At 46.6% G+C, this 25,396-nt stretch overlaps 2 protein-coding genes across 10 annotated transcripts; both read right to left on the bottom strand.

Moving 5' to 3' along the window:
- Positions 1–155: 155 nt before the first annotated feature.
- On the bottom strand, positions 156–18,184 carry ODF2 (outer dense fiber of sperm tails 2). 9 transcript variants are annotated; one of them, XM_052668106.1, is made up of 21 exons: positions 16,709–16,797; positions 16,438–16,522; positions 15,914–16,067; positions 14,391–14,516; positions 13,510–13,680; positions 12,350–12,516; positions 11,244–11,373; positions 10,815–10,946; positions 10,107–10,181; positions 9,117–9,188; positions 8,405–8,521; positions 7,394–7,579; positions 6,539–6,648; positions 5,746–5,881; positions 5,356–5,466; positions 4,647–4,751; positions 4,065–4,223; positions 3,076–3,176; positions 2,400–2,562; positions 2,054–2,179; positions 156–1,515 (listed from the first exon to the last, which is right to left on the bottom strand). In XM_052668106.1, exons 3-21 carry the CDS (start codon positions 16,019–16,021, stop codon positions 1,342–1,344), a joined length of 2,469 nt encoding a protein of 822 aa, XP_052524066.1. In that variant the 5' UTR covers positions 16,022–16,067; positions 16,438–16,522; positions 16,709–16,797; the 3' UTR covers positions 156–1,341. The 9 variants fall into 9 exon arrangements, 8 of the variants coding, with proteins under 8 accessions (XP_052524066.1, XP_052524068.1, XP_052524063.1 ...); XM_052668108.1 differs by having other exon boundaries at positions 15,914–16,025; XM_052668103.1 differs by lacking the exons at positions 15,914–16,067; positions 16,438–16,522 and adding an exon at positions 18,024–18,184 and having other exon boundaries at positions 16,713–16,797.
- Positions 18,185–18,880: 696 nt separating this feature from the next.
- On the bottom strand, positions 18,881–24,768 carry PTGES2 (prostaglandin E synthase 2). The gene is made up of 7 exons (XM_052669398.1): positions 24,537–24,768; positions 23,507–23,701; positions 22,489–22,544; positions 21,888–22,040; positions 20,766–20,966; positions 20,346–20,463; positions 18,881–19,658 (listed from the first exon to the last, which is right to left on the bottom strand). Exons 1-7 carry the CDS (start codon positions 24,747–24,749, stop codon positions 19,536–19,538), a joined length of 1,059 nt encoding a protein of 352 aa, XP_052525358.1. The 5' UTR covers positions 24,750–24,768; the 3' UTR covers positions 18,881–19,535.
- Between the last annotated feature and the right edge of the window lie 628 nt (positions 24,769–25,396).

Genomic DNA, 25,396 nt, shown 5'->3' with positions numbered 1-25,396 from the left:
ACCCAACGGGCGCTTGTGCCGCTGCCCGGGAGCGGCTCGCGGCGCCGCTGACGTAGGCGAGGTGCGGGATCGCGGTGCCCGTATCCAGAGCCGGGCCCAAGAAACTAAAGCCCGGAAGCTTTTGGGACGCAGCACAGCAAAGACAAATGCTCCAATATAATCAATTAAAATTTAGTTTATCTCTTTTTATTACCATAGCACCTTTAGGTTTTTTTTTTAAAAAAAGTTACACACAAAATGACAGAATTCTCCAATAACGATTATCTTAGAAAACCTTTACGACAAACAGTGCCCCATGACAGAACAATAAGATACAAAAGCGTTAAAAAATAAAAGCAGTGTCTACCTTTGTCCCCATAAGGAACCACTCACAGGGAGGAGCACAAGGGCAGCACGGAGCTGCAGGTCCAGCCCCACAGAGCTGAGCTGCCAGAGCACACAGCTGGGTCGGATGGAGGCATGAAGCAGCAGTAGCCACCCTCCAACGGGCTTTGAGCTGATCAGCATTTCATGCACACGCTGAATTCATCCAGCATTCACAGTGAGACCCGGGTGAGGCGCTGCTGAGGTCGTGCTGCAGCCTTCCCTTTGAACACAGATGGTTTGGGCACAGTCCTGGGGCCACTCAGGCTCAGGAGACCAGGATTGGGGTGAGGGGTAAAGCAAAATCAGCATCACACTAAAAAACATGAGGATCACAGAGCACACAAGAGTCAAGTTAAAAAACAACCAACCAAACAAAAATAAATCATTATTTCTGATATAAAACTGTTTACAAACACCGTAGTGGTTCAGGAGATAAGTTCTTGTAAGCATTAAGCCCCAGGCATGTCCCTTATTTTCAGCTTCACGCTTTCCTGAGAGGTGGGTGGACTTCTCTCCCACCATCCCATCACCCACTGCACCACCAGAGCACGTAACAAGAAGCAGGAATAGCACATGATCTCCCCCAGTACAGAATACAGAAAATGGGGGGGGGGAAAGAAAAAATGAAGTGTGAAACATTAACACAAGTAAAACCACTGCTGGGTTTGAAGAGCTGAAAGCATCCAGAGCTCATAGGATGAAAAGGGCCTTTTTCACCACATGCAAAACCATCCTGTTCTGGGGCACAGCTTACAGAGTACTGCCAACCTCCATCGCCAAGCCAGCCCTGCTAACGCTCTGCACGCTAAGATTCCATGCTACCATCACTCCATCATCTCCCGCTGCAAAGAAAACACTTCTCCCTTAAGTGACCCTGAAATTTCTCCATTTTCAACCCATTTTCTAAACAACGTATGGCTTTGACATAGGGCTTATTTTGTGCTTAAAAGCAGAGGTGCAGAGAGAGCACAGCCCTCAAGGAGAAGAACGAGAGCGGCTGGGAGAGCCCAGCAAGGCACTGTCTCCGAACACATTGGCATAGGAAGATTTGAGGAACTGGACGTAGTTCTGCATGCTGCGATTCGTGCTCTCCGACTGCTCCAGCCGATCCTTTAAGTCCTGCAGGCGGCTCTCATAGCGGCGCTCTGCCTGTAACAAAGCACAGCACAAGGCTGAAAGGCAGCAGCACTCAGCCTGCTCACTTCTTCAGCTGTTCTGAGAAATCCCCGCGGCCAGTAGGATTAGCACAGCACTGGAAGGCATTGCCACGGATGGTGCTGTAGCATTACTGTTTGTTCTGCTCAATCCCAACATCATTCAACAACCCGACAACAAATGACAGGAGACAACGCAGCTAATTGGTTGGCCTTCTTAAACTGATTCACATAGTTGTATGTTTAATTCCATACATCACAGAAAGCCAACCTGACCTGATTCATGTGCCAATCCAATTCCAAGTAAAAATAATGTAAACGAGCAGCATAGATACACAATATAGAAGAGTCTCACTTCTAGGATCACAGTATCTCTGACGCCATCTGACACAAATCTCATTTGAACATAATTGCTTTCTTACACACACTTCAGCTTAGAACAAGTTCTAAACGTTTTTTGCAGGGACCTCTGTGCACAGACAGACTGCTACCAGGATGCTGCCAGCAGTGAGCACTCCTCACAGCTCACTCACATCATCTCTGTTCCGACGCAGCTGGTTCAGCTCTGTCTTAGTCCTACTCAGCTGGGTCTCCAAATCCAGCACCTTGGACTGGGCTGCCCTCTCTCTGGATGTTGCTCGTTCTCGAGTTTGTTCAACCTGCACAGAACAGGAAAACAACCTTGTCAAGAGGCGTCTGTGGAAGAACGATGCCCACACATCCTCTGTACATTTACTTGGGCAGATTCCTGTACATAAGCACCAGGTCAGCCCAAGGCTTTTCTTACTTCTGTTGCAAACAGTAGTGCCATAGGCTGGTGTGGCATTTCCATTTTACAGTCTGGACAGTTACAGGAACATCAAACAAGAAATCCCTTACTTGTCGTTTGGCATCCTCAATGGCCATTTCCAGCTGACGAGCCAGGGAGCTGCACTCACGGGTCTTCTCTTCTAACCTCAGCTGGCACTGATGGATCGACTCCTCACGCTTTGCAATGACCTGAAGGAACTCCACATTCTGGGCACTCGTTGTTTCTAGTTTTCTAGGTCAAGACAAGGCAAGAAAACCTATTCATTTTAAACAGAGAGTGTTTCAGACTGCCTTTCTGTTAGGTCTCGACTAGCTTGGAAGGTGATTCTGTGCTCCAATAAATACTTCATTTCTCTAATCAGAATTTCTAAGATTGAGGGACACTGAGTGTTCACACACACACCTTTCTCCAGATGTTGTCACTAACAAGAACTGATAAACAAAAATAGTCTAATATTCAGTAACCTCAAATCTGACCAGCTAGACTGGACAAGGAGCTGGTATCTGCTGTGTAGGCACAGTCCTTTCTAACAACATTTGTCAAGTTTGCTGCGAGAACCTACAACTGCCTGTCTAGTGGACAGTTCCTGATTGGAGATCCCCGTGAGATAAGAAAACGTGCAGAATCCTGGAGGCAAGCGGGGGCATGGGAACAAGACTGAAGATGTTTCAATTCTGTGGAAAAAAAGCACAATAGAGTATGGAAAGGAAAGTTAATAGAACAAGAGAGCCCAATATTTCTAACCTTTCTAGCTCCTCCACCTTCAAGGTGAGCTGCTTTTTCTCCTCCTGGGCAGACTGATATCTCTCTTTTGTCATCTCCATTTTGTCCCCCTGGAGCTCAATCTAAAAATTACAGCCATTGGTTACTTCACAGAACAGTCATTACACACACGACCAACCTCCTAAAACAGACGCTGCTCTCCAGAAGGAAATATTCAGTCATATTTCTGGAGAGTCCTAGAAAAGGAACAGTGGATAGAAGGCAAAGCACTGAACACACAAAGCTTCCATTTTGTTGGAGCTTCCAGCTAATGCTTAGATAGGTACGAGAAAATTCTTTGAAACTTCAAAGGAAAAGCCAGGTTGGTAAAAGCTTGCATGCAGAGCAGACACCTCTAAGTACAGCAAAGCACATGCACTAAGAACAGCCACATACCTGACAGGAGCCCACAGAGACACCACAGACTTAAACACGAGGAAGGTTTACCATTCCAAGCCAAGGAGAGTAAAGCTGTCAAGACTACAAGATTATTTGCTGCGTCCCGAGGCATGACTGTAGATGTCCTGCCTGTCTACAATTGTCCTGAACCACCTACACAGTGCTCCTGGGAACATAAAACAGGGACTGGGAAAACAACCTGAGATGAGGGTGAGAAAACAAGGTTGGGACAGCATTATCAGCAGAAGACCACAGGAGGAAAAGCCAACAAGATGATGGAAGTAACAGAAGGGAGCGTCGGCATTTGCAAGCGTTGCCACTGCTGCAGTTCAGGTCCCATCATGGTTCTGCGCTCAGGGATTAGAAAGCTTTCAAGCAGTAAGCAATGCCGGCAGCTACGCTGCAAGCTTCTCGCACAAAGACATGGCACACACCTTTATTTTGCAGTGCACGTTTAATCTTTTCAACAAGAGACAAGAACAGAGACGGCGCAGTTCGAACCTTCCTGCGATCAGAAATTCATCTTGGTCTCAGGGATGCTGCGTTGCAGAAGCTCTCTGCCAGTCCCTTACCCGCTGACGGAGATCTGCGATCATGACAGACAGGTCCACGTTCTTCTTCTCATAACTCTGAAGCTGGTCCTGACATTCTGCCAACTGTGTCTCCGTGATCCTCAGGATCTCAGGCAGCTTTTCCAACTCAGCAAGCTGGCTCTGGAACTGCTTGCGAGCCTAATGAAGGCAACAAGCAATTTTCAAACGTTTAGAAACTTTAGTTTAGACGGTATTCCTTTGAAAGCTTTGGTAATTTGCACCATGGGGACACTGGGGGTATTTGTCAGGTATTGGAGTTCGAGGTGTAATTAAGGTCTTCTACCCCCTTACAATTTGATGTCCGTGGGTCCTGGGCTCCAATTTTACTAGAAGCACAAGCTATTTTACAAGGACAGCTGTTCTGCAGCAGACAGTGGCACTGTTCTAAGCCACAGCAAAAAAAATGCACTACGCCATCTAAGCATCTCTAAAGAACGTCATACAGTCAAGGACTTGTTAAATCTTCAATAACTTTTGCAGAAAGAACAAAGCCTGAAAAAAGCCAATCAAAAAAAGGCAAAGCACATCTGCAACATATCAGCCTCCAGAGGAGTTTAGTACCAGTTCGATCTCCTTGTTCATTTCATCCTTCAGGGCCTTCTTCTCTTTATCACACTTCTCCAGTTTTGCTGCCACATCATCTGCTTCCATGCGCGTCTTCAACACCTGGGCACACAAAAAACAACTATACTTTACCTGTTATATAGAGTTTTCAACACACGTGCTGCCTTTTGGAGTAGCTAAAACTGCTCAAGAATCACCAACAAGTTTCTTACCACCCTAACTATCATTCCAGGCTAAACTTGGAATGGAAATTCACTTTTACTTCTCCTGCCCACACCATTTGGGTTTCCTAAATACCAAAATGTCCAAAGTCCACTCCTCTCCCTCTCTCCCCTGCATCCCCCCAGAGAAAAACACAAAGCCAAACAATCCAGGGACAGAACTCATCAGACTGAAAGGCAAAGAAAGGGATCTCGCCGTTTTCCTTTACTTTTTGAAAAGGAGTAAGGAAAAGAAAAATAATTCAGGCCTGTGTTGGGTTTGCCTTTTTCTTTTTTCCCCTCTCCATTAATCAAGATCTCTGCCATAGCTCTCCCTAATGATAAAGTTAGCAGCAGATACTGAGGAAGGGAATTCTCCCACCCTTTAGCACTAAAGCACACGGCAGTCTGAATGCCAAAACCACAGGAACAATGGAAGGATTAACAGAATAAACACAACGAGAGAAAGCACACCTGTGTGAGGAAGGAATCCAAAAGGTGCCCACCTGCGACTTGTAGGTTTCAATCAGGTCTTCATAATTCCTGACAGAGCTCTTGAGCTGCTGAACTTCCATGTGCGCTTGATTCAGCTTCTCCTCCATAGGGACCACACTGGCCTGGAAACAAAAAAAGCATCTTCCTGAGTGTGTGAATGTAACTGTTACACAAGCTGCTTAATGCTGTCTAGATTGGAAAACAAACAAACAAATAAACAAAACTGTCAGTGTAAATTAGCGAGACTTCCCTAGCAAGCTTCCCCATCGTATTCAGGATACGGTGAAACAAGTTTGAAACTAAGCAGCAGCAACAGGGCAATGCACCTCAGTTGTCAGAGGCCAAGAAACTCATTGTAATTTCTGCTTCTTCACACAGCATCTCAGCTTTGAGTCACCGACCTTTAGTCTTTCATTTTCCATTCTGAAAGAAGTGGTCTCTGTAGTTTGTTGGTGCAATTTATCCATCAAGGCATCTCTGTCCTCTCGCATCCTGTCCTCCATGTCTGCCTGCTGTTCTAGCAACTCTGCAATACGGCTGCCATGCAGAAAGAAAATTAACCCTCGAATGAGAAGAAAGCTGAAGACTCCCAATTCTTCACTATTAGCTTCAGAGACATGGCCTTTCACTACCCTGTCACCCTCCTGCTTCATTCACATATACGTATCTACATTCTGTTCAGCTACCTCAATCTTCGCTCACCGAAAACCAACCTGAATTGTCCCCCTGGAACTCAAATGCATTGCCTCCAAGATACACATGATAAAGAAATCATTCTCTCTTGTCTCATATCCCTACCTACTTTTTCTTCCTGCAGCAACAACTGTAGTGCAGTGATACACGTTTATTTACTATCATGGGAAACTGCCATGAACTAATCCCCTTCACTCAAGGATCTCTACCATCTCAAAAGAAAGAAATCCCTAATTATTTAAAAGCATTTAAAAAGGCAAAGGATCAGAGAGATTTAAGAGTAAACCCTTACAGCCCACCTTTGCTGTGGCAAGTCAACAATAGAAACCACATCTTTGTCTCCTGATCCCTCCAAACTCTGCTACCCATTGACAAGGCTGGTTTTGCTTGGATGCTTGCTGACAACTCAAATTATTTAATTACTATATTCAATTAAATCATCCTTGAACTACGAACTCATTCACACCCATGTTAGTTTCTCCATACTGATCTTATCTTCACCTGTTCACTGTAACCATCTCCAATTCAAGGTCGCTCTTATCCTTCACTACTTTGTTGTAGCGACTCCTCCAAGACTCCAGAGTAGAAAGTGCCTCTGCAACGTAATTGTCCTATCAAAAGGAAACACAGATGACAAAAATGTTACTGGACTAGACGTGGGATATCTCTACAGCATGCAGATGCTGCTATGAATAAGCATCATATGTGCAGAGACTTCATTAAGACTTCAAAATGTCAAAGCATTTATTTTTGTTCTTCCTGATTCTTCACACTGAGGTCTTCAACAACACTGCTGTTAGAAAATAAACAGAACAGCACAGAAAGAGAATCCTCTTTGAAGACAGCAAATGAACAACCAGGAGTGCAAAGCATGGGTAAAATTTTGGAACTGGCTCTGGTCTCCAATATTCTAAAAAGAAGGAAAAGATCAAGGTAGTTCCCACGTTCCCTTCTGACCATCTAACTTTTCTATGTTTGCTTGATATCCTTCAGTAAGTTTTCAATAGGAAATCCCAGTGCATTTTGAAGCCTTCGTACTTTTCTGCTCTAATGACTTTGTGGATTAACAAACGACTTCATTCAGAATTCTCAGCCAAAATCACCAGCTTTTATTTTCCTGGCTTTTGTCAATCCTCAGACAGTGCTGAAGAACAAGGTGAAAAAAAATCAGACCTGATATTTTTGTGACAAGAGAAAACTGGATTTGTTCTAAGCTTAGCGCAAATGGGCCAAGGCACCGAGACAAAAATAATCCTCATCAGTCGAAAGCAGAGTCTCTCCCCAGGGCTGCTTCCAGAAACCAAAGATGTAGAGGTACGACCTGAAATGAGGTCTCCCTTTGGGTATCACTGGTACCTTCTCTGCCAGCTGGACAGCCAGCTGCCCTGCACACTCCTCACTCCGCTCTGCCCGCTCCTTCTGTGCACGGAGGGCTTTCTTCAGGGCTTCTTTATCACGGCCTGCCTTCTGCCTTAGTTCTTTCAGCTGTTCCTTGATACATTCCACCTCTGCCTTATGCTGAGCTTCACTGCACTCCAGATTCTGCAGTTGGGGGAGGAAACACAGCACAGGGAATAAAGTCCTTACGCCTACATACCTAAAAAAGCAACTGATTTCCTAGAAACAATGGAAAAAGATTGGTGTACAACCTCAACCCTTCAGCCTGTGGATACTTGCTACTTCATCCTGCCCTGACACGAACAGACACATCAGCACCAACTCGAAGAGTAAAAGAAGCATTTATGCCCATGTGGATATAAGGAAGCTGAAACACTGCAAAGCTGTATTTAATTCCAGTGCATTCTAGAGCGTTGTCTGCTTGTAAACAAAAAGCTACAGCCTACTCTACCTACACAAATTGTTTCACTGCAAGGTACAAAATAACAACACAGGAGAAAAATTAGCTTGAAGATGCTAAAATTAAGTCCTTCAAGAGAGTTTTTGTTACCAATCTGGTTTCTAGAAGGGCTTAAAACACAGAAATTATTCCCAGCATTGCACCTTGATACAAAAGATTTCATGTATCAGAATTAAAAGTTGCCTCTCATACATCCTCAGCTCCAATGCAATGAGGCAAATCTCACTCCAATTTAAAGGGCCGTAACTCTTATGGCCTCTTGGTACTTCAGAACCAAACTTCTCTGTCCTTATCCCTATTTGTATATTTCCTCTTTCACAAACTGCTCTCCAGAATGCTGATTTTCACCCTGACCGAGAGAAATACGAGTCCCCATCCCTTCTGATCTACCCCAGAACATTCTTTCTATTAACTGAGATACCCACACATAATGCTGATGCTTTATGCAGCTGCAGAGCTAAGCAAAGGGAAATACTCCTATCAACCAGCTGCACACACACAAAACCTACCTGGATCTGCGTGCTCAGCCGGTTGTTCTCAGCTTCCTTGTGTCGAAGCTGTGCTTGTAAATGGCCTCTCACAGATTCCAACGATTTTGAGAGCTCACCTGCTGTCTTTGCCTGTTCCTAAATGAAATGCAAACAAGTCACACATTTCTCTTCAGTAAGCAAGTGAGAAGGAATGCTTCCTGTCACGTAGCCATTTGGTGAAGAAATCTTTTGCTGTCTCCAGCCATCTCCACCTTCCTCAGATGTTCCTTCACAGCTCCTCTTTTCCAGCAAAATGGACAACAAATAAACAACCATTTATTTTACACCAGAGGTAAATGACTGCCCTGGAAGATTTGCTCAAGCGAAAAACATCCTCTATCTCATCCACTACATTTGCCTTTTCCTTCTTAACCAGAGGGGAAAACTGGAATTTGAGATCAGGAACCCACCAGACCTAAAGCAAAAAGGTAATTCAGGAGTAGGCCCAAACAAGGAGAGAATACTGCCTCTGCATCTTAGTGATGGATGCTTTCTCAGTGGAATACTGAGCCCACAGCTGTGTGGGAATAGGTAGCTGTCTATTTTTATAGATATATATGTATGAACAATATATTTATAAACAAACCAGTCATTTGATTCCTTATCAAGTAATTGGCTGCAAGTACAAACCCACATTCTGTACTATTTGTGAAGGTGGAGCAAGAAGGGGATAACAGAATAAGGAAGCTACCTTTTCTTCCTGTATCTGAAGAGCAAGATTGTTGATCTCTTTTTCTTTCTCCTGAAGCCTCATCTGAAGTTGCTGGAAAACAAACACCAGTCAGATTTTAAGTAACAAACACACTCAGGTTAGCAGGTGGAGGGAAACAGGTGTAATTGCCTCCCTCCAGACACCATTGGATCCACAGCTCTGTCTGGTATCCACAGCAACACCACCTGTAGCCTCCTGCTGCCTCCTCAAACAGAAAGCAATAAGGAAACACAATTGCTTTAAAGGGGCTCAGAACACCTGATCAGAAACCAGGACTTGATAGGACTACACAGCCCACAGATTAAGGACACTGCCTGCATCTCAAATTTTATCATTTCTGGCAATACAGGAGCACTTTTCTCAGTTTACAGATGAGGAAACGGGGAAAAAAATGGTGCCAGATCATTCACACAGTTACAAAAGCAGGAACAGAAGGCTTACCCTCTTTATGTTTTGCTACTGTTAAGGATAGCACGATAAACCTACAGAAACAATAAGATGATATCCAAACTGAAGAACAATATCCCAGCTGTCAGGCTATTTTTGCAGCAGGTATTTTTTTCTTTGCCATCCCCAGAGACACCTTTTCAAAGTATGTAGTAGAATTCTTGCTTTGTACATCCAGCACGAAGAAAAAGTCAAGCATTTGTGCTTGAACTGAACATGGTAAGGACACACTTACGTATCCCAAACTGTTTCTCACAACAGAATACTGCATATCATAACAGTGTCCTTGTATGCAGGTCTCAGCTGTGCTGTCCCCAGTCTAAGCTCCATATCTGATAGGCTCGAAAACTGATTCACTTTGCCATGCAGGTTGTTAATCAAAGGGGCTCCGACAGCCACAAACACAAGAATACTTTTCTAAAAGGCATTAGAGTAAAACCAGGAGGCTGAATACAGACAAAGGGCTTGCAGTTTTCTCTCTTCCTGATGTTTTGATGCTTCAAGATGTTTTGGCTTGCTTACCAACTTCTCTGTATCTGAGTCAGCCAACATTTTCAACAGCACACCTTGCTTCTGCAATATCTTCTGAGCATCCTTCTACAAAACAAAGATGGGAGAAAAGCTGTTAACTGAAAAGCCTGCATTTTACAGATTCTGAAGATGGAACTGTAGAAATCAACCGGTCTCCCCCTTGTTGCAGCAGCAATTACCAGAAGATACCAAGCATGGAATTTGCTCAGTACTTCACGTATCAAAACCTATCTCAAAAAGCTTTCCCAGTTCTCCCATACAAAGATGATAACAAGAAGCACAAGGGCAAAATATGAACTTCTAGAACTCTCTCATTACTCAGAGTCACATAAAAAAAACTCAATCCTCTTCTCCAGTCTCACTGGTGGCTGACAGAATAGTTAACATTGGCCTGCTTGCGTTCAAAGGGAATGAAAACTACAGGAAGAATAGCAATTTCCAGATGAGAAAGTTGACAATGCAGTGCCTTTACTTTTTCACGTAGCCAAAGGCTCAGATGCTGTGACATCCCCGCAGCAAAGTCAATCTTATTTCAGTGAAGTAGGTAGAAAGAAACAAAACCATCCTTTTTGACACAATGCTCAAAGGCAACACTGGGATAAAGAGTTACAGAGTTCTCAAACTCAAGTCCCATTTTCAGTCCATTATACAATATTGCCTTCAGGACTCATCCAAGTTGCAGCACTCAGCACTGCTCACCTCCCTTTCGTGCTGTTCTCTGAGAAGTTCCCGAAGTGTACGATTGGTTTCTGCAAAGGTGCTCAGTTTCTGCAGCAGCAGCTCTTTCTGCCTCGTCAGCATGTTGATGTCTGAGCTGCTCATGTGTTTCTCCTGGAAGAAAAAAAAAAGAAGGGCATTATTCACATGCAAACCCTGGAATTAAAACACGAAGCTGATAAAAGCGTGGTACTGCCACAGTCAGCAGCACACGCACAGAAGGTGACTGGATGCTGCAAATAAATACCCAGTTTCCAAAGAGATTTAACAAATATCTTCAGCAAGTTAAATCCCAAAACTTCTTACATTTCTCTGGATCAAAATCTGTAACAATATCTACACGTATTTTTTTAAGACAGCCATAGAACAGTACAAGGCAGCAAAGGCCAGAACAGAAAAGCCAACACCTACAAGATTGAGTCTCTCAATTGTATTTTTCAGGGCATGAATCTCTCTGGCTGCTGCTGCTCCATCCCTCTCTGCCTCACTCAGCTTGGACATCAGGCGTTCCTTCTCATGCTGCAAGTACTTCTTCTGTAGCCTGCAATGAGAATTCAGCCATCAGAGGAACATGAAGTTTTGGCAGCTGTACCAGGCAGTATGAATACACAGTTATTTGGGGAAAACAGGAAAAAAATACACTGAGCAAAGGATAAAAGCTACCCAAGTTCACCCTCTCTCACCATAGAAGTCGTTCTGACAGAAGACAGTAAGTAGGCTCCCAGAGCTTGCAAGGATCACAACTATGAAACAATAATTTAGGGGGGACAAATGTAGCTTGTAGCAAAGCTTACACACTACCAAGGCCAAATACAACGCTGGGCGTTCCCTGGGACCTCGAGCATTATGGAGATAAGACTTCAAGTGGCTCAACATGAAACAAGAACACACACTAATGCATTCAGCTCCAAGTTTTCAGTTAGAGGGTGGAACCTCAGCAGTATTCACATTTTTGGTAGAAGGAGCCCACAGTATTAACAACCTGGTGATCTTTTCAAGAAAAAGAAGACTCTCCAAACACTAATGCCCCAATGGAGGCAAACTGCCCTAATTCTTCAGGCATGCAGGAAAACATCAGAGATCTTCAGGAATCACAAAGAAAAAAAAAACCACAGTTCAGGCCCTGTCATGGGGGGCCTCAGTGTGACTTTTCACAAAGGTCAGAAATTCTCCTCTAATTTTTAGCTTCACATTTATTTGTTGTTGTATCAATACAGTCACAATCCAGATAATATCTTGACATCCAAAATATTAACTGCAAAGCCACGACAACCCCACAGCAGGCTACTGAAGCCCACCTCTTTCAGCCTCCCAACAGAGCAGGATTTTTCCCGTCCCTATGACCATGCTAGAATCCTCTGCAGCTATTGCCATCTGAATTCCCCTTTGTAACAGGTGATAAAAAACCCCAAACCATCAGTTCTTCAGCAGCACCACAACCTAGGGTACAAACTACATCCTCAAATAACACCAGCAGCAATGCCACTCATTACAATGGAGAACTGGAGCTTTCTTACATAGTCAGATCTTTCTCCTCCCTCATGCGTTCAATATTGCGCCTGAGCAGCGTGTTCTCATGCTCTGTTTCTACCAGCTCCTGTGTGACCTCATTCAGTTCTTCCTTCTGCTCCTCCAGCAGACGTTTTGTCATTTGCTGCTTTTGCTCCTGTTTCTGCAACTTAGCCTAAAAGAGGTATTTAAATGCAATTTAAGATAAACCACAAGTCGGCCATTGCTCCTCATGCATCCCGCATTGGGCAGCTGGGAGCACAACGAACAGCTGAAAGCACTCGAGAAGAGAGAATGGAGGGAGGTCAAATGGGTGCCCCAGGTTTGTTTGCTTATCAGCAGAAAAGATTCCCCTGCTTGCACAGAACTGCAGCTAACAAAATGGAAGTGATCTCACACCACGGATTTCGTTAAACGGTGCCACCAAATATTTCGATTCAATTCATTTAAGTATCAAAACAGAATTTTTTTATTTTCTATTATTTTTTTTTATAGTTACACGAGTAACTTCTTTAATTTTTTGTAGCACAAATGGAACAGAAAAGGCTTAGTATAAAAATACACTCTATTCTATTTGATATTCTAAAAATTCTATTCTCATTTACCAATTTGAACTTTTTTGCATAGACTAAGTAAGAATACAATCACTGCTACCCACAGAGGAAATAAATGGTTGCCCTTCCCTCTCTCCAAGCATCTAAAGAAATCTGGAAACCTCTCCTCTCCATTTTTTAAATGGTGTCAAGTGCATGAGAGGCTCTTCAGCTGGAAAGCACAACATCACTGGTCTGTGTCTTCTAAGGGAGAATCAGAAGAAACTATTTTGAGGAATAAGTGGATTCTTCACGGATAGAAGATCAACAAGCTGTGCTTTTCACCTTCTGGACTGACGACTACTCACGTTTTGGGCTTGAGTAGAAAAAAGATTATTTGGAAACCAAAGCACAGTGATACCTTATGGAACTGACGTGGCTTAACGAATTTTCATAGTAGGGCGGAGTGAATCTTTCAGTAAATTAGTTCTGATTTTCTGAACAGCTCAGACTGATTTCTTTCATCAAAATAAGCAGCAGCTGAGCAATCTTCACTTCACCAGGGCTCTAATCTCCTCATGCCAAGCCATCAGCTACAAAGCCAGAATCAGCAGGTCTTTACTTGGTCCCCTCACCTCATTCCTCAGCGTTCCCACCACATTCCTCAGGCTGTCTATCTTCCTTTCGTATTCATTCATTTTGCAGTAAACTGCATCTTCCTCATCCGTAGAGAGATCGCTCAGGCGCAACACTGACATCATCTTTTCGGAATCTGGAGGTGTAATTTCCAGGCGGTGAGTTGGACCCTAATAAAAAACCAATAAAGGGAATCTTTTTTTCACAGAAAGGTTTAAATTGTGTCCTAAAGCTAACTGCCAAAACTAGAGACTGCGATGCATCACTGCAGCAAGACGAGGGAGGAAGAGCAAAACGTGATCAGCTCTTTCATTTCCATCTGTGAAAGTTCAAAAATGCAGAAAGAATAAAATAGAGAAAAAAGAGAAACTCAAATTCTCATCCTGGAAGAGCCAGGAATTGAAGAGCTTAAGCTGACAACGAATCAGGAAGAAAACAGAAAGAACACTACGCAGTTGCTGCAGCTGTGAAGAAGGACGAAGATGACTTCACACATGCAGCCCTCAGCTGCCTCTCGTGCCTCTCAGCCAGCTTTGTTGCTCTCTGCTGGAAGCACTCAAATTTCTCAAAATTCTTCTTAAATCACAGAGCCCAGAACTGCACACAATATTCCAGGTCAGACCACATCACTGCTAACACAGCAGGAACTCACGAGTAAATGTGTCTGCATTCTAGAGATGGAAACACGTGAGCTGGACATTGACGTTAATCATTTCCTATTTTTCTATATTTAAAAATGAACAAGATGTACAAGAAACACTCGAAATGGACTGCAAGTGACAGGGCCCTTCTCTCATATCAGCCCAGCTCCCTCCAGCCTGATACAACTGCTCTCCTCAACCTCAGCTAAAGCTTGCTTGAGGGAGCAGAAGCAGCCTACCTCCCACTTGTAGGTGGAATCAAGGACTGATGTTTTTCCTGGGGGCATCCAGGGGGCCTTTGTTTTCACCTGGACTGCTCGGCGCACCTTCACACCATTCCCTTTCATTTTCTGTTTGTGCTTTTGCTAAAGAAGAAACAGAGAAAATAAGAACAATCACTTTTGATACGAACAATAAGACCTTTTAAGAACTATTTACAATTTTCATCACTGCAAAAAGAAATGGAAGATCATTCACAGTGTTATAGGTGGCACATCAGATCAGATGAGCCAGCAGAGGAGGCTAACACTAGCCAGAAGGAAAGGTTATTGCACGTACAGCTGAATGTATTCTTGCTGCTTATCACTGCTGCTGTTGTATGACTGAAATATCCACAACTGTGACATGATGAGAGCCTTACTCAGCCAGCAGGAAGATTTGGGGACAGGGTATGGGGAAGGAAGTCTCCTCTGTAGGGAGATATGCAAAGAATACTGCAATGAAACCCATTTGGGTGCAGCAGGAACAACCTGGTAGATTCCTTCCCTATTCCAGATTAATCTCACAGTACAGCAGCTGTATCAACTGTCAACACTACCAGAGGAAAAGAAATCATACAGTGTGATTGGTTATGAAAAGCCCCTGAAGCATTTTCCTTGTTTTAAAGTCAAAAGTACATCCACATTTATTCGCCTTAAAGTTGAGGTGCTCTAAATGATGAAAAGTCAAAGAGTGTTTGCACAACTTTAATACCTGACGAGCAAGACAAGCCATTCTAAAGTACCCTACAGGGGATTAATTAATAGCAGGAGGCGACTTCAATGTCAGACCCTGATCTGCCATTAGCAAAGAGAAAATTAGTGGAGAATTTGTAACAGCGTGTCTGCAGACATAAGAGCGAGCCAGCAACTTCCATTGCTTGTAGAGAAAAACTTGACACCTTCAATTTCAGAAGGATACAAAACAGCCACAACTCAGCTTCAGTATTGCCTTCTGTCTCCTGTTGACAAGGGTATAAAGAGATCCTTCTCTGCAGATTGCAGATTGTCAAGGTGCTTAATGCCAGAAGATGGTTTGAATCCAGTGCCTCTTTCTTTTAAACACGTTAATTGCAATACAATCAAGACAGTGAAACATTTGGTTACTTCCTTACCCCGAACCCTTCCTACAGAAACAGGGACGAAGCTAAAGAAATAACAGTGTGAGAACGCAAAGCCAAGACATAAAAGGAAAAAAACCCCAAGCTGCATCACTTGAAAGCAACAATTCTCATAATCACAGAGTTGTAGAGGCTGGAAGAAACCTCTAGAGATGATGGAGTCCAGCCCCAATCGCTTAATTAAACATGACAACAAGCCATATGTTCATACATAGCATAAATAAATCTCCTTAAACACAGAAAACACCACTGCTATGCATATAGCTAAAGAGGCAACAGGTCTCAGTTCTGACACTATGGCAAAACAGACCTCAAAGGCTCTGTGGTGTTTCCAGGACTGTCTCCTGCCTGCAGCCCTCACAACACCCAGCTGCACGCTCCTACCTGGCATTTTGCAGGTGTGGTTTTCTGACCCTTTTTAATATGGACATGGACAGGGGTGTTTTCATCCAAATGGACGTGCAAAGGGGGAGATGAGGAACGGTTCTTCATGGCTCTTCTCCCACGGACGGGAAGGGGAAATACAATGAAAGGAAACCTGTGAATAAGGAAACTGGAAATAACAACATTTCCCTCCGTGCCAGAGAGCAACAGTGGCCAGTTTTGGTCAAAGCACGTGCTGTCTTTCAGTAGCATCTGCCATTTTGAAGTGCATGCTACTATGCCGTAAAGCTATTAACACAAATCATTCCTTTGCTGCCAATATTTTTGCAGCCATTAAAGAACAAAAGCAGTTGTATCGATTGAAGGTGCCTGCAAGAGTCTGGTGCCCCAGAAAATTGAGCAAATCAAGGATTTTCAGTAACCAACAGCATCAGATTCTGAATAGAACTTTCATAGAGGAAGAGGAAAAGAGCATTAATTTAACAGCTTAGCTTAGAAAAGCCAACAAACAGATCATTCTGAACCTCTACGTTCTTTCACATATGCTTAACTTCAAATTCTTGAAACTAAACCAGTGCTTCAAAGCCTTCAGATCCTTCTTCAGATTCTCTCTGCAATACATACATGTAAAAATTCACACACTAATTGCCTAGCACAGAAAAGCCCAGAGACACTAGGTTAAAGAAAACAGTGTAGGTACGAATCTGTCCTTGAGGTAATGATTCTTCAGTACAGCGTAGCTGTAAAGCTTAGAAAAATCCAACAGCAGAGTTCTGTCAGCCCAGGTATAATTACTTACAGTTATTTTAAGGCTTTTAGCTCCTCTTGACACTGTGCTCTGTGCAGTTACTGATGTCATTTCATTTTCGATGGATGAGGGAAACCTGATGCAGAAACAACACAATCATAGAGCATCCCAAGTTGGAGGGGACCCCTAAGGACCATCACGTCCAACTCGCGGGGAATGGTGCCAATCCCAGGACGTTCTCTTCCTCTCAAACACGCAGACACAAACGTATCAGATGTATGAATTCAAACAAGGGTCAGCGTGCCATTGCTTCCCCTGACAAGTGCAGGATGAGGAAACAACTGAGATTGTCATCCCTTATGTACTGAGAGTTGGCTTAAACATTAGAAAACTGCTTTCTAGAATGACACACGAGGACCTTATCCAGACAGCTGTGATGGCAACTCTTAACCATCTGCAGAAAAGCTGAAAAAAGCCTGCAATACAAGTGCTTGGTGCTGCACAGCCCTGCAAACACATACAGTAGTGGTGGCCAACCAGCCCCATCCACAGACCTGAACTGGGAGCAGAGTGAGCTGCTTGTCTGGTAGTGCTGATGGGATTGGGCTGCTGCGCCCAGTGTGTACAGAGCTGTGGAGCTGCACACCAAGGGCCTCACTGCTAACATTATGGAAACACAGCCTCAAAGTCTGCTGCATAAGGGGATACGGTGCAGGTGTTAAAGTGTCATTCTGTACCATACTGCTCTAGAACAGAATTCAGGTGACCCTTCATAGCTCATTTTTAATGTGACAGTTTGCTAAGGATCGTGTAATACCCTGCTCTGAATGAAAGCAATACGACCACATCAGTTATGGAAAACGTCAGGTTTTGGTGAGTAGCATCATAACACAGCAGCGACAGGCACTGGTGTTGGTAACATCATAACACAGCACTGACTGACAGGCACTGGGCGAGGAAATGCTGCAGCACGGGCAGCATCACCCGGCTTAGGGCGAGGGCTGCTCGGACAGCTGGGAAGGAGCAGCGCTGCTCTCCTGCGTGTATCTGCAGCACACAGACCGCAGGCGAGGAACGGCAGCGGAGGCAGCCCGAGCTACAGCTACCGGCGGTCGATGTCAACGGATCGCTGTGCCGCTTCGGAACTGCAAGCGCAAAGCGCTCAGCGCTCCTCTAGAAGCAGCACGCCGTCACCGCGGACGCGCAGCAGAACCGCTGCGTTACACAAACGTCACCACGAGGCACCGGCGAACCCGGGACCTCCTCGGCTCCGCGCGCAGGGCAAAGGGCCGCGCTCCCCTCGGCCGCTCCCCGTCGCGCTCCGAGAGCCGCCCGACGGCCCCTCCTCCCCCTCCCGCTCACCGCGAGGTGCCGAGCGCGTTCCACAGCCGGGTCCGCCTCAGGCGGTCTTCGCCGGCGGCGATGCGGCGGTGCGCCCCGCTGCCATGGGCGCCGCACCACGGGCAGGAGATGCAGCAGCACTTCCGGGGCCGCCGCGCCGCCGCCGCCCGCGCTTCTCCCATTGGGCGGTTCAAACCTTCCTCGGCAGCCCGCACCGCCCCCGCCCCGCGCCGCCCCGCCCACAACGGGCCCCGTCGCCATGGCAACGCGAGGCGCGCGGAGCCTCGTTCCGAGCGCGAGGGCGGGCGCCGCACCGCCGTTCTCGGCGCGGAACGGCCCGAGCAAACGCAGAAGCGATGACGAGAAGAGCAGCACCGACGCTGCTGCTGCTGACCGCGAGCGTTCTTTCATGTGTGTCAATGCAGAACTGAAATCGCAACTCGTTCCCCTCTAAAGTCTGTACACTGAAGGAAGAAACAAACCAGGACTGCCCCAATAGCGGCTCTCGCACCCACAGCGCCCCTCAAAGCGCACGGTGCTCACAGACTGGCTCTGCTGCCTGCAGTAACGAGCTGCTTCCTTCCAACCTTCCCCTTCCCTCAGGGAAACGCCACCGACCCCGACCTGAAACCTGTGAGGGCTGAGCAACCCCACACCCCAACCTGCTGCCATCACTCCCACCTCAGCTGCTACAGCAGCACACAACAGAAACCCTCAGCTATCCCCACCCGCACCCATCCCTCTTAACCCTTCTCTTTTCTCCTCTCCCTCAAAACAAACTGATTGTCAGGGGTGTTCCTGAATGGCTTTGTGCAACGTAAGCGCTTGGCGTTAGCAGGGTGAGATGTCTGGCCCTGCAGTAAGAGCTCACACACATCCCCGTCAGAGCAGCTTTTATCCTCGCACACCATACAGGATCATCAAAAGAACCGTTCACGTGGCAAAGCTCACAGCCCGTCAGCACAGCACGTCCCAGAGGAAGGGCTCCTTTGCCAGAACTGGGGACTCTCCCCCAGCTCCCCAAGCGCTGGGTTTACGAGATTCTATTGCAGAAAAATTCTTATTTAAAAATCTAGCATCCAGTGTCTCAGTCAGGAAAAGACGTGTGGATGAATGGAGGAAGACAGCTTGAAGCAAAAGCTGCTCAGAACTATCAGACTGGATCCAGCTGTAACACTCCCTAGCCAAGAAAGCAGCTTGCTCTTACAGTAATGTGCTCTGAGCACGGCTCTCACCTGAAAGCACCCTGCTCAGTGCTTCTTCAGTTCAGTCCGAGCTTCTTCCTTCCAGCAGTGCCCTAAACACCTTCCTTCCACCTCTCCCCATCCTTCTAAATACCTCATTTACACTTACGCACTGCAGGATCCCTCTGCTTGCAGAAACTCAGGACCCTGAACAGGACAGTTTCTGTGCCTGCATGTCAGTTCACAATGTGTGATCAGTCCATCAACTCTTTAAAAAATAAAAACTATTCCTCCTTAAGTTTTTTTTTCCCCCCATGCAAGTACTTCAGGAAGGAGGCTGTAGTTGACATCAGGCTGCAGCTCTTTGAATGGCTTCTTCCATGCGCTGGTACCAAGGCTGAATCTTGGTATGGAACATCATGTCGTCAAAGGCTTCCAGCCCCTCCATGACCCGCAGCACTCCGTACACTGCCTGTGCCAGAGGATGAAGATTAGAACAACACTGAGAAAGTCAGTGGTGGAGAATGGCTTAGGGTATCAACGAGAGTGCCTCTGCAGCCCAGGAAACAGAAAGCAAGGCTCTTTACCTGCCTACAGCACGCTCCACAAGTCTGAACAGTAAGGAAGACTGAACAGGCAGAAAGGCAGCATGAACACACACGCAGTTTCTTTAAGGAAATAGTTACAAAAAGGATAGAATCTATGTGCAGTTATGGAGTAGAATTTAAGCCATCTCAGTAAGAAGCCCTGGTGGAAAAAAATTCCCTTGCATCCCAAGGAAGGAATCACACTCTGCTCCACACTGCTGCCTGCAAAGAACACCTCCTCAGCACCAAGTGCAATAAGGCCTGTGCAGGTGCAAGGCTCTGTTCACCAGCACTCACTGTTCAGAGCAGTTGTTCTGATTTGCAAACTGCTTCCCTTACTCTTCCACACAATCTGTAACACCCACCTGCAGATGAGTACTGCAGGTTCTTTTGCTGAAGGAAATCAGCAAATACTGTCCTATTTTAACAAAAGTGTCCTATGTGCCAGTAGCTGATATAAATCCCCTTCTCTGCCTATGTTCATGTTCACCATTTCACATGGATGAACAACTGGGTAATTTGCAGTATATGTAACCATAGAAACAGGAATTAACCACTTATTAACCACTTACCAAGTCAGCAAGGTTTGGCTGGTTTCCACCCATGAACAGCCTGTTCTTGCCAATGGCTTTCACCCACTTATCAACTGCCTCATACAAGTCTTCGCGGACATCATCGCGAAGGTGATGCCTAAACGAAGAAAAGAACTAGACTGAAAACACAGGTTTGGTTCTTCAACCTTTCATCACCTCTAATCTTTTGGGCTGGTCTTTGCTGGGGAATCAGGAAGGTATTCTAAGATGAAGGGGACAGCTAGTGTGTAAAGAGCAGACAAGGAGTTCAGTACCTCCACAGTCAGGGCAACACAGCTGTTACTCCCACTGCATTAAGTGGTTTGGTTTCAAAGCAGGTTCTGCTCTTTAGGCTCTGAAGTTCATAGCTGTGGCCATCAAGGAGTTATGACTGTGCACCTGGGGCTCAGTGGTACCCACCTTTTCTTCAGTCTCTTGCTAATGAAGAACATGGCAACGGCCCCCAAGTACTTGGCAAAGAAACCTTCCACAGTGCCAAACTTCCCCTCGCGGACAATGTAATCAAAGGACGCCAAGGCTTCTTTGGGGGTGCGGTAAACATTGGGGGAGATGAGGTGAACAAGCCAATCATCTGCCCATTTTCTCCACTGCATTTCTTCCCTGCAGGTATTGAAAGAGACTTGTCAGTGAATGAGGTATGGAAATCAGGGCTAGAGGAGGCAGAGAGAATCACAGTGACATTAGCCAGAGCTTTTACCAAGGACAACTGTGTCAAAAGCCCTACCTAAACACGTGCTTTCGTGACCTCTCTGAAATGCACCCAGGAGCATTATCTTCAGCAAGGCTCCTCCAATCTCCATCTGTAATTAAGACTGAAGATAGAGCACTAGCTTTTCCTTCCCCTGAGAACTAAAGCAGCAAGTATCCCCTTGGGAAACTAGTATTCCATGGCATTCCTCTGCGACTTAAAGGCCAAGAAAGAAACTGGAGGCAACTGAAGGCATGACCACAATAGAGGGAACTCGGTCACTCAACAGCATTATTTCAAATGACGTACAACACAGAATCACAGAATTGTAGGGGTTGGAAGGGACCTTCAGAGATCATCGAGTCCAACTCCCCTGCCAAAGCAGGTTCCCTACAGCAGGTCGCACAGGTCGGCATCCAGGCAGGTCTTGAACATCTCCAGAGGAGGAGACTCCACCACCTCCCTGGCAGCCTGTTCCAGTGCTCCGTCACCTCACTGTAAAGAAGTTCTTGCGCACGTTTGTGCAGAACTTCCTATGCTGCAGTTTCCAGCCGTTTCCCCTTGTCCTGTCTCCACTCACCACTGAAAACAGTCTGGCCTTGCCATTCTGCCCCCCACACCTTAGATATTTATAGACCTGGATCAGGTCCCCTCTCAGTCTTCTTTTCTCAAGGCTGAACACACAAAGCCACACTAACTACCCAGGTTTTAGACAGCGAGGGAGTGTGGCAGGTGTTGTCAGCACCCACAGGATTTAATAGACACACTACCATGAGGATCTCTGGAGCCAGCTTTGCACTACTTGAAGGACCCACAAACTTCAGAGCACTTACACTCTCACTTCTTTGACAGGATAGATTCTCTTTGTCTCTTTCTCATCCAGCATGAGCCAGTATTTATTCCCATACTCAAGTACCTCCTTGCCTTGCTCAGTCACAGTTTTCATGGGAGGATAAAAGGACACAATTTCTTCTAGGCTATTCCTCCTGTGGACAATAATACAGTTAGCACCTGATCAGACAGCTACAAAACTGGGCAAGAGCAAAAAAACATACTGACAGGCACATACTTAAATCATGTCAGTCTAAGTGCATGTGGATCCAAACTCTATATGAAATAAGTTTTGAAAAGACTTTGGAACAGCTGCTCTCAAATAACTATTATTAGTGTATCTTATTTCCCTGTGTCAGACAGGATGTTTTTGCAGGCATAAAACTTCCTACTTTCCTCAAGTGGATCCAAAGGACAGGCTACAGCTACACTGTAGTTCACTCTGGATGTTGGTTTCACTCTGGACGTTATGACTAAATGTAAGCTTAGTTCCAGGACTAACCCTAGCACCTGCTTAAGCAGTTTTTATGCAAAGAAAATCTCACAGGTGAGATTCACAGGGCCACTCATATTCAACTCTTCTTCCTTGTTTTGTTTTCTTACTTGGAAATGAGATAGGTCTTTATTGCACTGATGATCACCGAAGAGTCATTCAACTGCTGAAAAACAGAATTAAAACAAACTTTCAGAAATTGGTGATGCTGAAAAGACATTTCTTAGTATCTCTCCCTGCATGCCGACACTTCCAAATTAGTGCTGCAGTCCCTTTTTCCCCTCATGAATTTCCCCAGGCAGCCCTACATGCAGATCTCTTCTGCAAGCACCTCAGAGTATCATTTACAGCAATTACATCAATATGATGGGAAAGGTGTTATAACAAAGGTGTGACGACAGAAGGACCAGCACAATAGAAGAGTGTTATAAAGGAAGGAAAGAAGATGGCTCACCCATATCAGAAGAGTCTGGGTTCACAGGGGAAAAGCCTCACCACAGAGACCTCCAGAAAGAAATCCCTCCCCAGTGGCAGTCAGCCCTTAAATGAGGTCTAAGAGAGGCGCAGCCAGGCTCCACCCCTTCTGGTCACACAGCTGAACTGCTTTCAGCTGAGCTCTCAGGACTGACCGGGTCCTTTCCCCAGGTGCTCAGTCAGAGGTTCAGGCTGTGACTCAGCAGCTCCCACACACATTTCATATCTGTCTTCCATTCTGATAACAGAGGACTCGAGGCATGGGTCCACAGGCAATACCATTTTGGTTTTGGATTGAAGCATTTTGCAGCAACAAAGCAGAAAAAGCAATACTGATACTAAAAAGCCACAGAGTTGAATCAGGAGTGATCTCTTTCCACAAAACGTAAGCAGACCTTTTTGTCTCTGACATGAAATGTGTGTCCTGCTTAAGGGCTGAGAGAAGCCAGGTAATCACTGGACTACAGGGTCACTACATAAAACAACACGTCTACAAAGAGAGACTGAAAACACCTCTCACAAGGCCGTGGCAGAGGATACAACACAAGGAACAAACCTTAGCCTTAAAAGAATACAACATGATTTTAAGATTACACAACGTGTGAAAAGCCAGAGATACAGATTTCCCTATCGAAGTTTCCCATAGTAACTTACCAGAGGGCTTCCAGCATCAGCTAACAGGATAGGCACCTTTCTGTAGGAGGAGAATTTGATCTCTTTCCTCATTATTGGGTTTACTTCCACAATTTCATAAGGCAGCCCATGATAATCCAGAAAAGCTCGGACTTTACTGCAGAAAGGACAGGTTTTATATTGGTAGAGGGTAAGCTGCAGGTTCCCTGCAGGCAGCTGGGGAAGAAAAAAGACCAAAAGCTCTTGCTTTCTACTAAAAAGTGTAAACGTTATCTTTATTTCACCCTTATTTTTGTTATAAACTCATAGTCACTGATTTGCAACACCTGATAATCAGTGTATATCAGTTCAAAAAGGCTTCCTTTAAACAGTATCACTAACATTCACCTCACACGATGAATAACTGTTGTTTTTTTTTTCCCTCAACATCTACTCAACCTGCTGGAAACTCCTATTCCTATTCACAGCCAAAAAACAGAAGTGAGATGCACACAGCAGACTCTTCTGCACACAATCTGGTGCTCCATACCCTCCATGGAACCGTGGGGCGGGGGTGCAGGAAGAGACTTTGCTGTTGGTCGCCGTGCAGTGAGGGGAAGCCGCGCTGCACCTCGACCGACGGCAGAGGCTCAGAGCCGACAGCTGCACGAAGCTTTCAGACACACCGGCCTGCATTCAGAGCCCCGGGATGAACCGAGGGAGGCACGGGGCAGCGCAGACACGAAGCGCCGCTTCCCGCGCGGCTCCGGCAGCCCGCGCCAGCGGTGCCACACGTTATAAAACAACGCATCCTCGCGGCTCGCTTCTCATTTGCGGTGCGTTTGGCTGCGCGGCCCTCAGCGGGCACCGGAAACACAGCGAGCCCCGGCTTTCCGACAGCCGTTTCCTACAGTTCCTCCAGAGAAACGCGGCTGCGGTTTCTTTCAAGTCATTTTAAGCCGTTTCTCGATCGAAAACGGGCCACCGGCAGCCGCGCGCTCCACGGAGACGGAAGACCCGCCCCGCGTCTCCCCAGCCACCCCTTCCCCCGCCGGGCCTGGCGCCGCGTTACCTCCGCGGCCGAGTGCTCCCTCAGGCGCTGCCGCGCCGCCAGGCACAGACCGGCACCGCCGCCCAGCGCGAAGGCAGTGCCCAGCAGCAGGCGGCCGCCGCCGGCAGCAGCAGCAGCGCCCCGCGCCGCGCCGTACAACGAACGGCACGGGACCCGCAGCCGCAAGGACGGCAGCAGCGCTGCGAACCGCCAAGCCCTGCCGGCAGCCGCCATCTTGCTGGCACGGGGGCGGGAGGCGCAGAGCGGCGGGGCGGGGCGGCCGCGGCGGCTCCACGCCCCAAAATGGCGGCCGCGCTGAGCGGTCGGTGCCGCAGCGATGCGGCTCGGCTCGCTGGCGGCGGTGCTTCAGTCTGAAAGAAAGGAAGGCGGCCTCGTGCGGTGTGAAATGGGACATAACCTCTTTCTTCGCCCCAAATATCGGCTAAACCACAGAGCTTTAAGCCACCTAACGCAGCGCGCTCACGGCGCGTTATTCCTGTCTCAGTCACGTCCCTCCCGGGGACGGAACGGTTCTAGGGCGCTCGGGTTCCCGCACGGCGGGTAACGGACGGCCGTTAGCGAACCAAGAACGAGGAGAGGCGGCGCGCTGCCTTCATCCTTTGCAGCAGAAACGTGAAGGTGACCCCAAGGCGGCACGAACCGCCTCAGACTGCGCAGAACCGGCGCCACGGTGCTCAGCTGCGGCCCGGAGCTCGACAGCAAAGGCGCAGCTGCAGCCTCAGAGCCCTCACACCAAACGGCCGGCACTGCCCGCGCCCCATGCCCGGTAACCACAGACTTTACGCGCAGCCTCCAGGCTTCACGTGACGCGCGCGCTGCCCCGCGTCACCCCATTGGCCGGCGGCGCCCCCGGACGCCCC

Source organism: Tympanuchus pallidicinctus, unplaced genomic scaffold (genome assembly GCF_026119805.1).
Source record: "Tympanuchus pallidicinctus isolate F22 unplaced genomic scaffold, pur_lepc_1.0 scaffold8, whole genome shotgun sequence".
In the NCBI taxonomy this organism is placed as follows: domain Eukaryota; kingdom Metazoa; phylum Chordata; class Aves; order Galliformes; family Phasianidae; genus Tympanuchus; species Tympanuchus pallidicinctus.
This window is presented reverse-complemented; position numbering and strand designations above follow the sequence as displayed.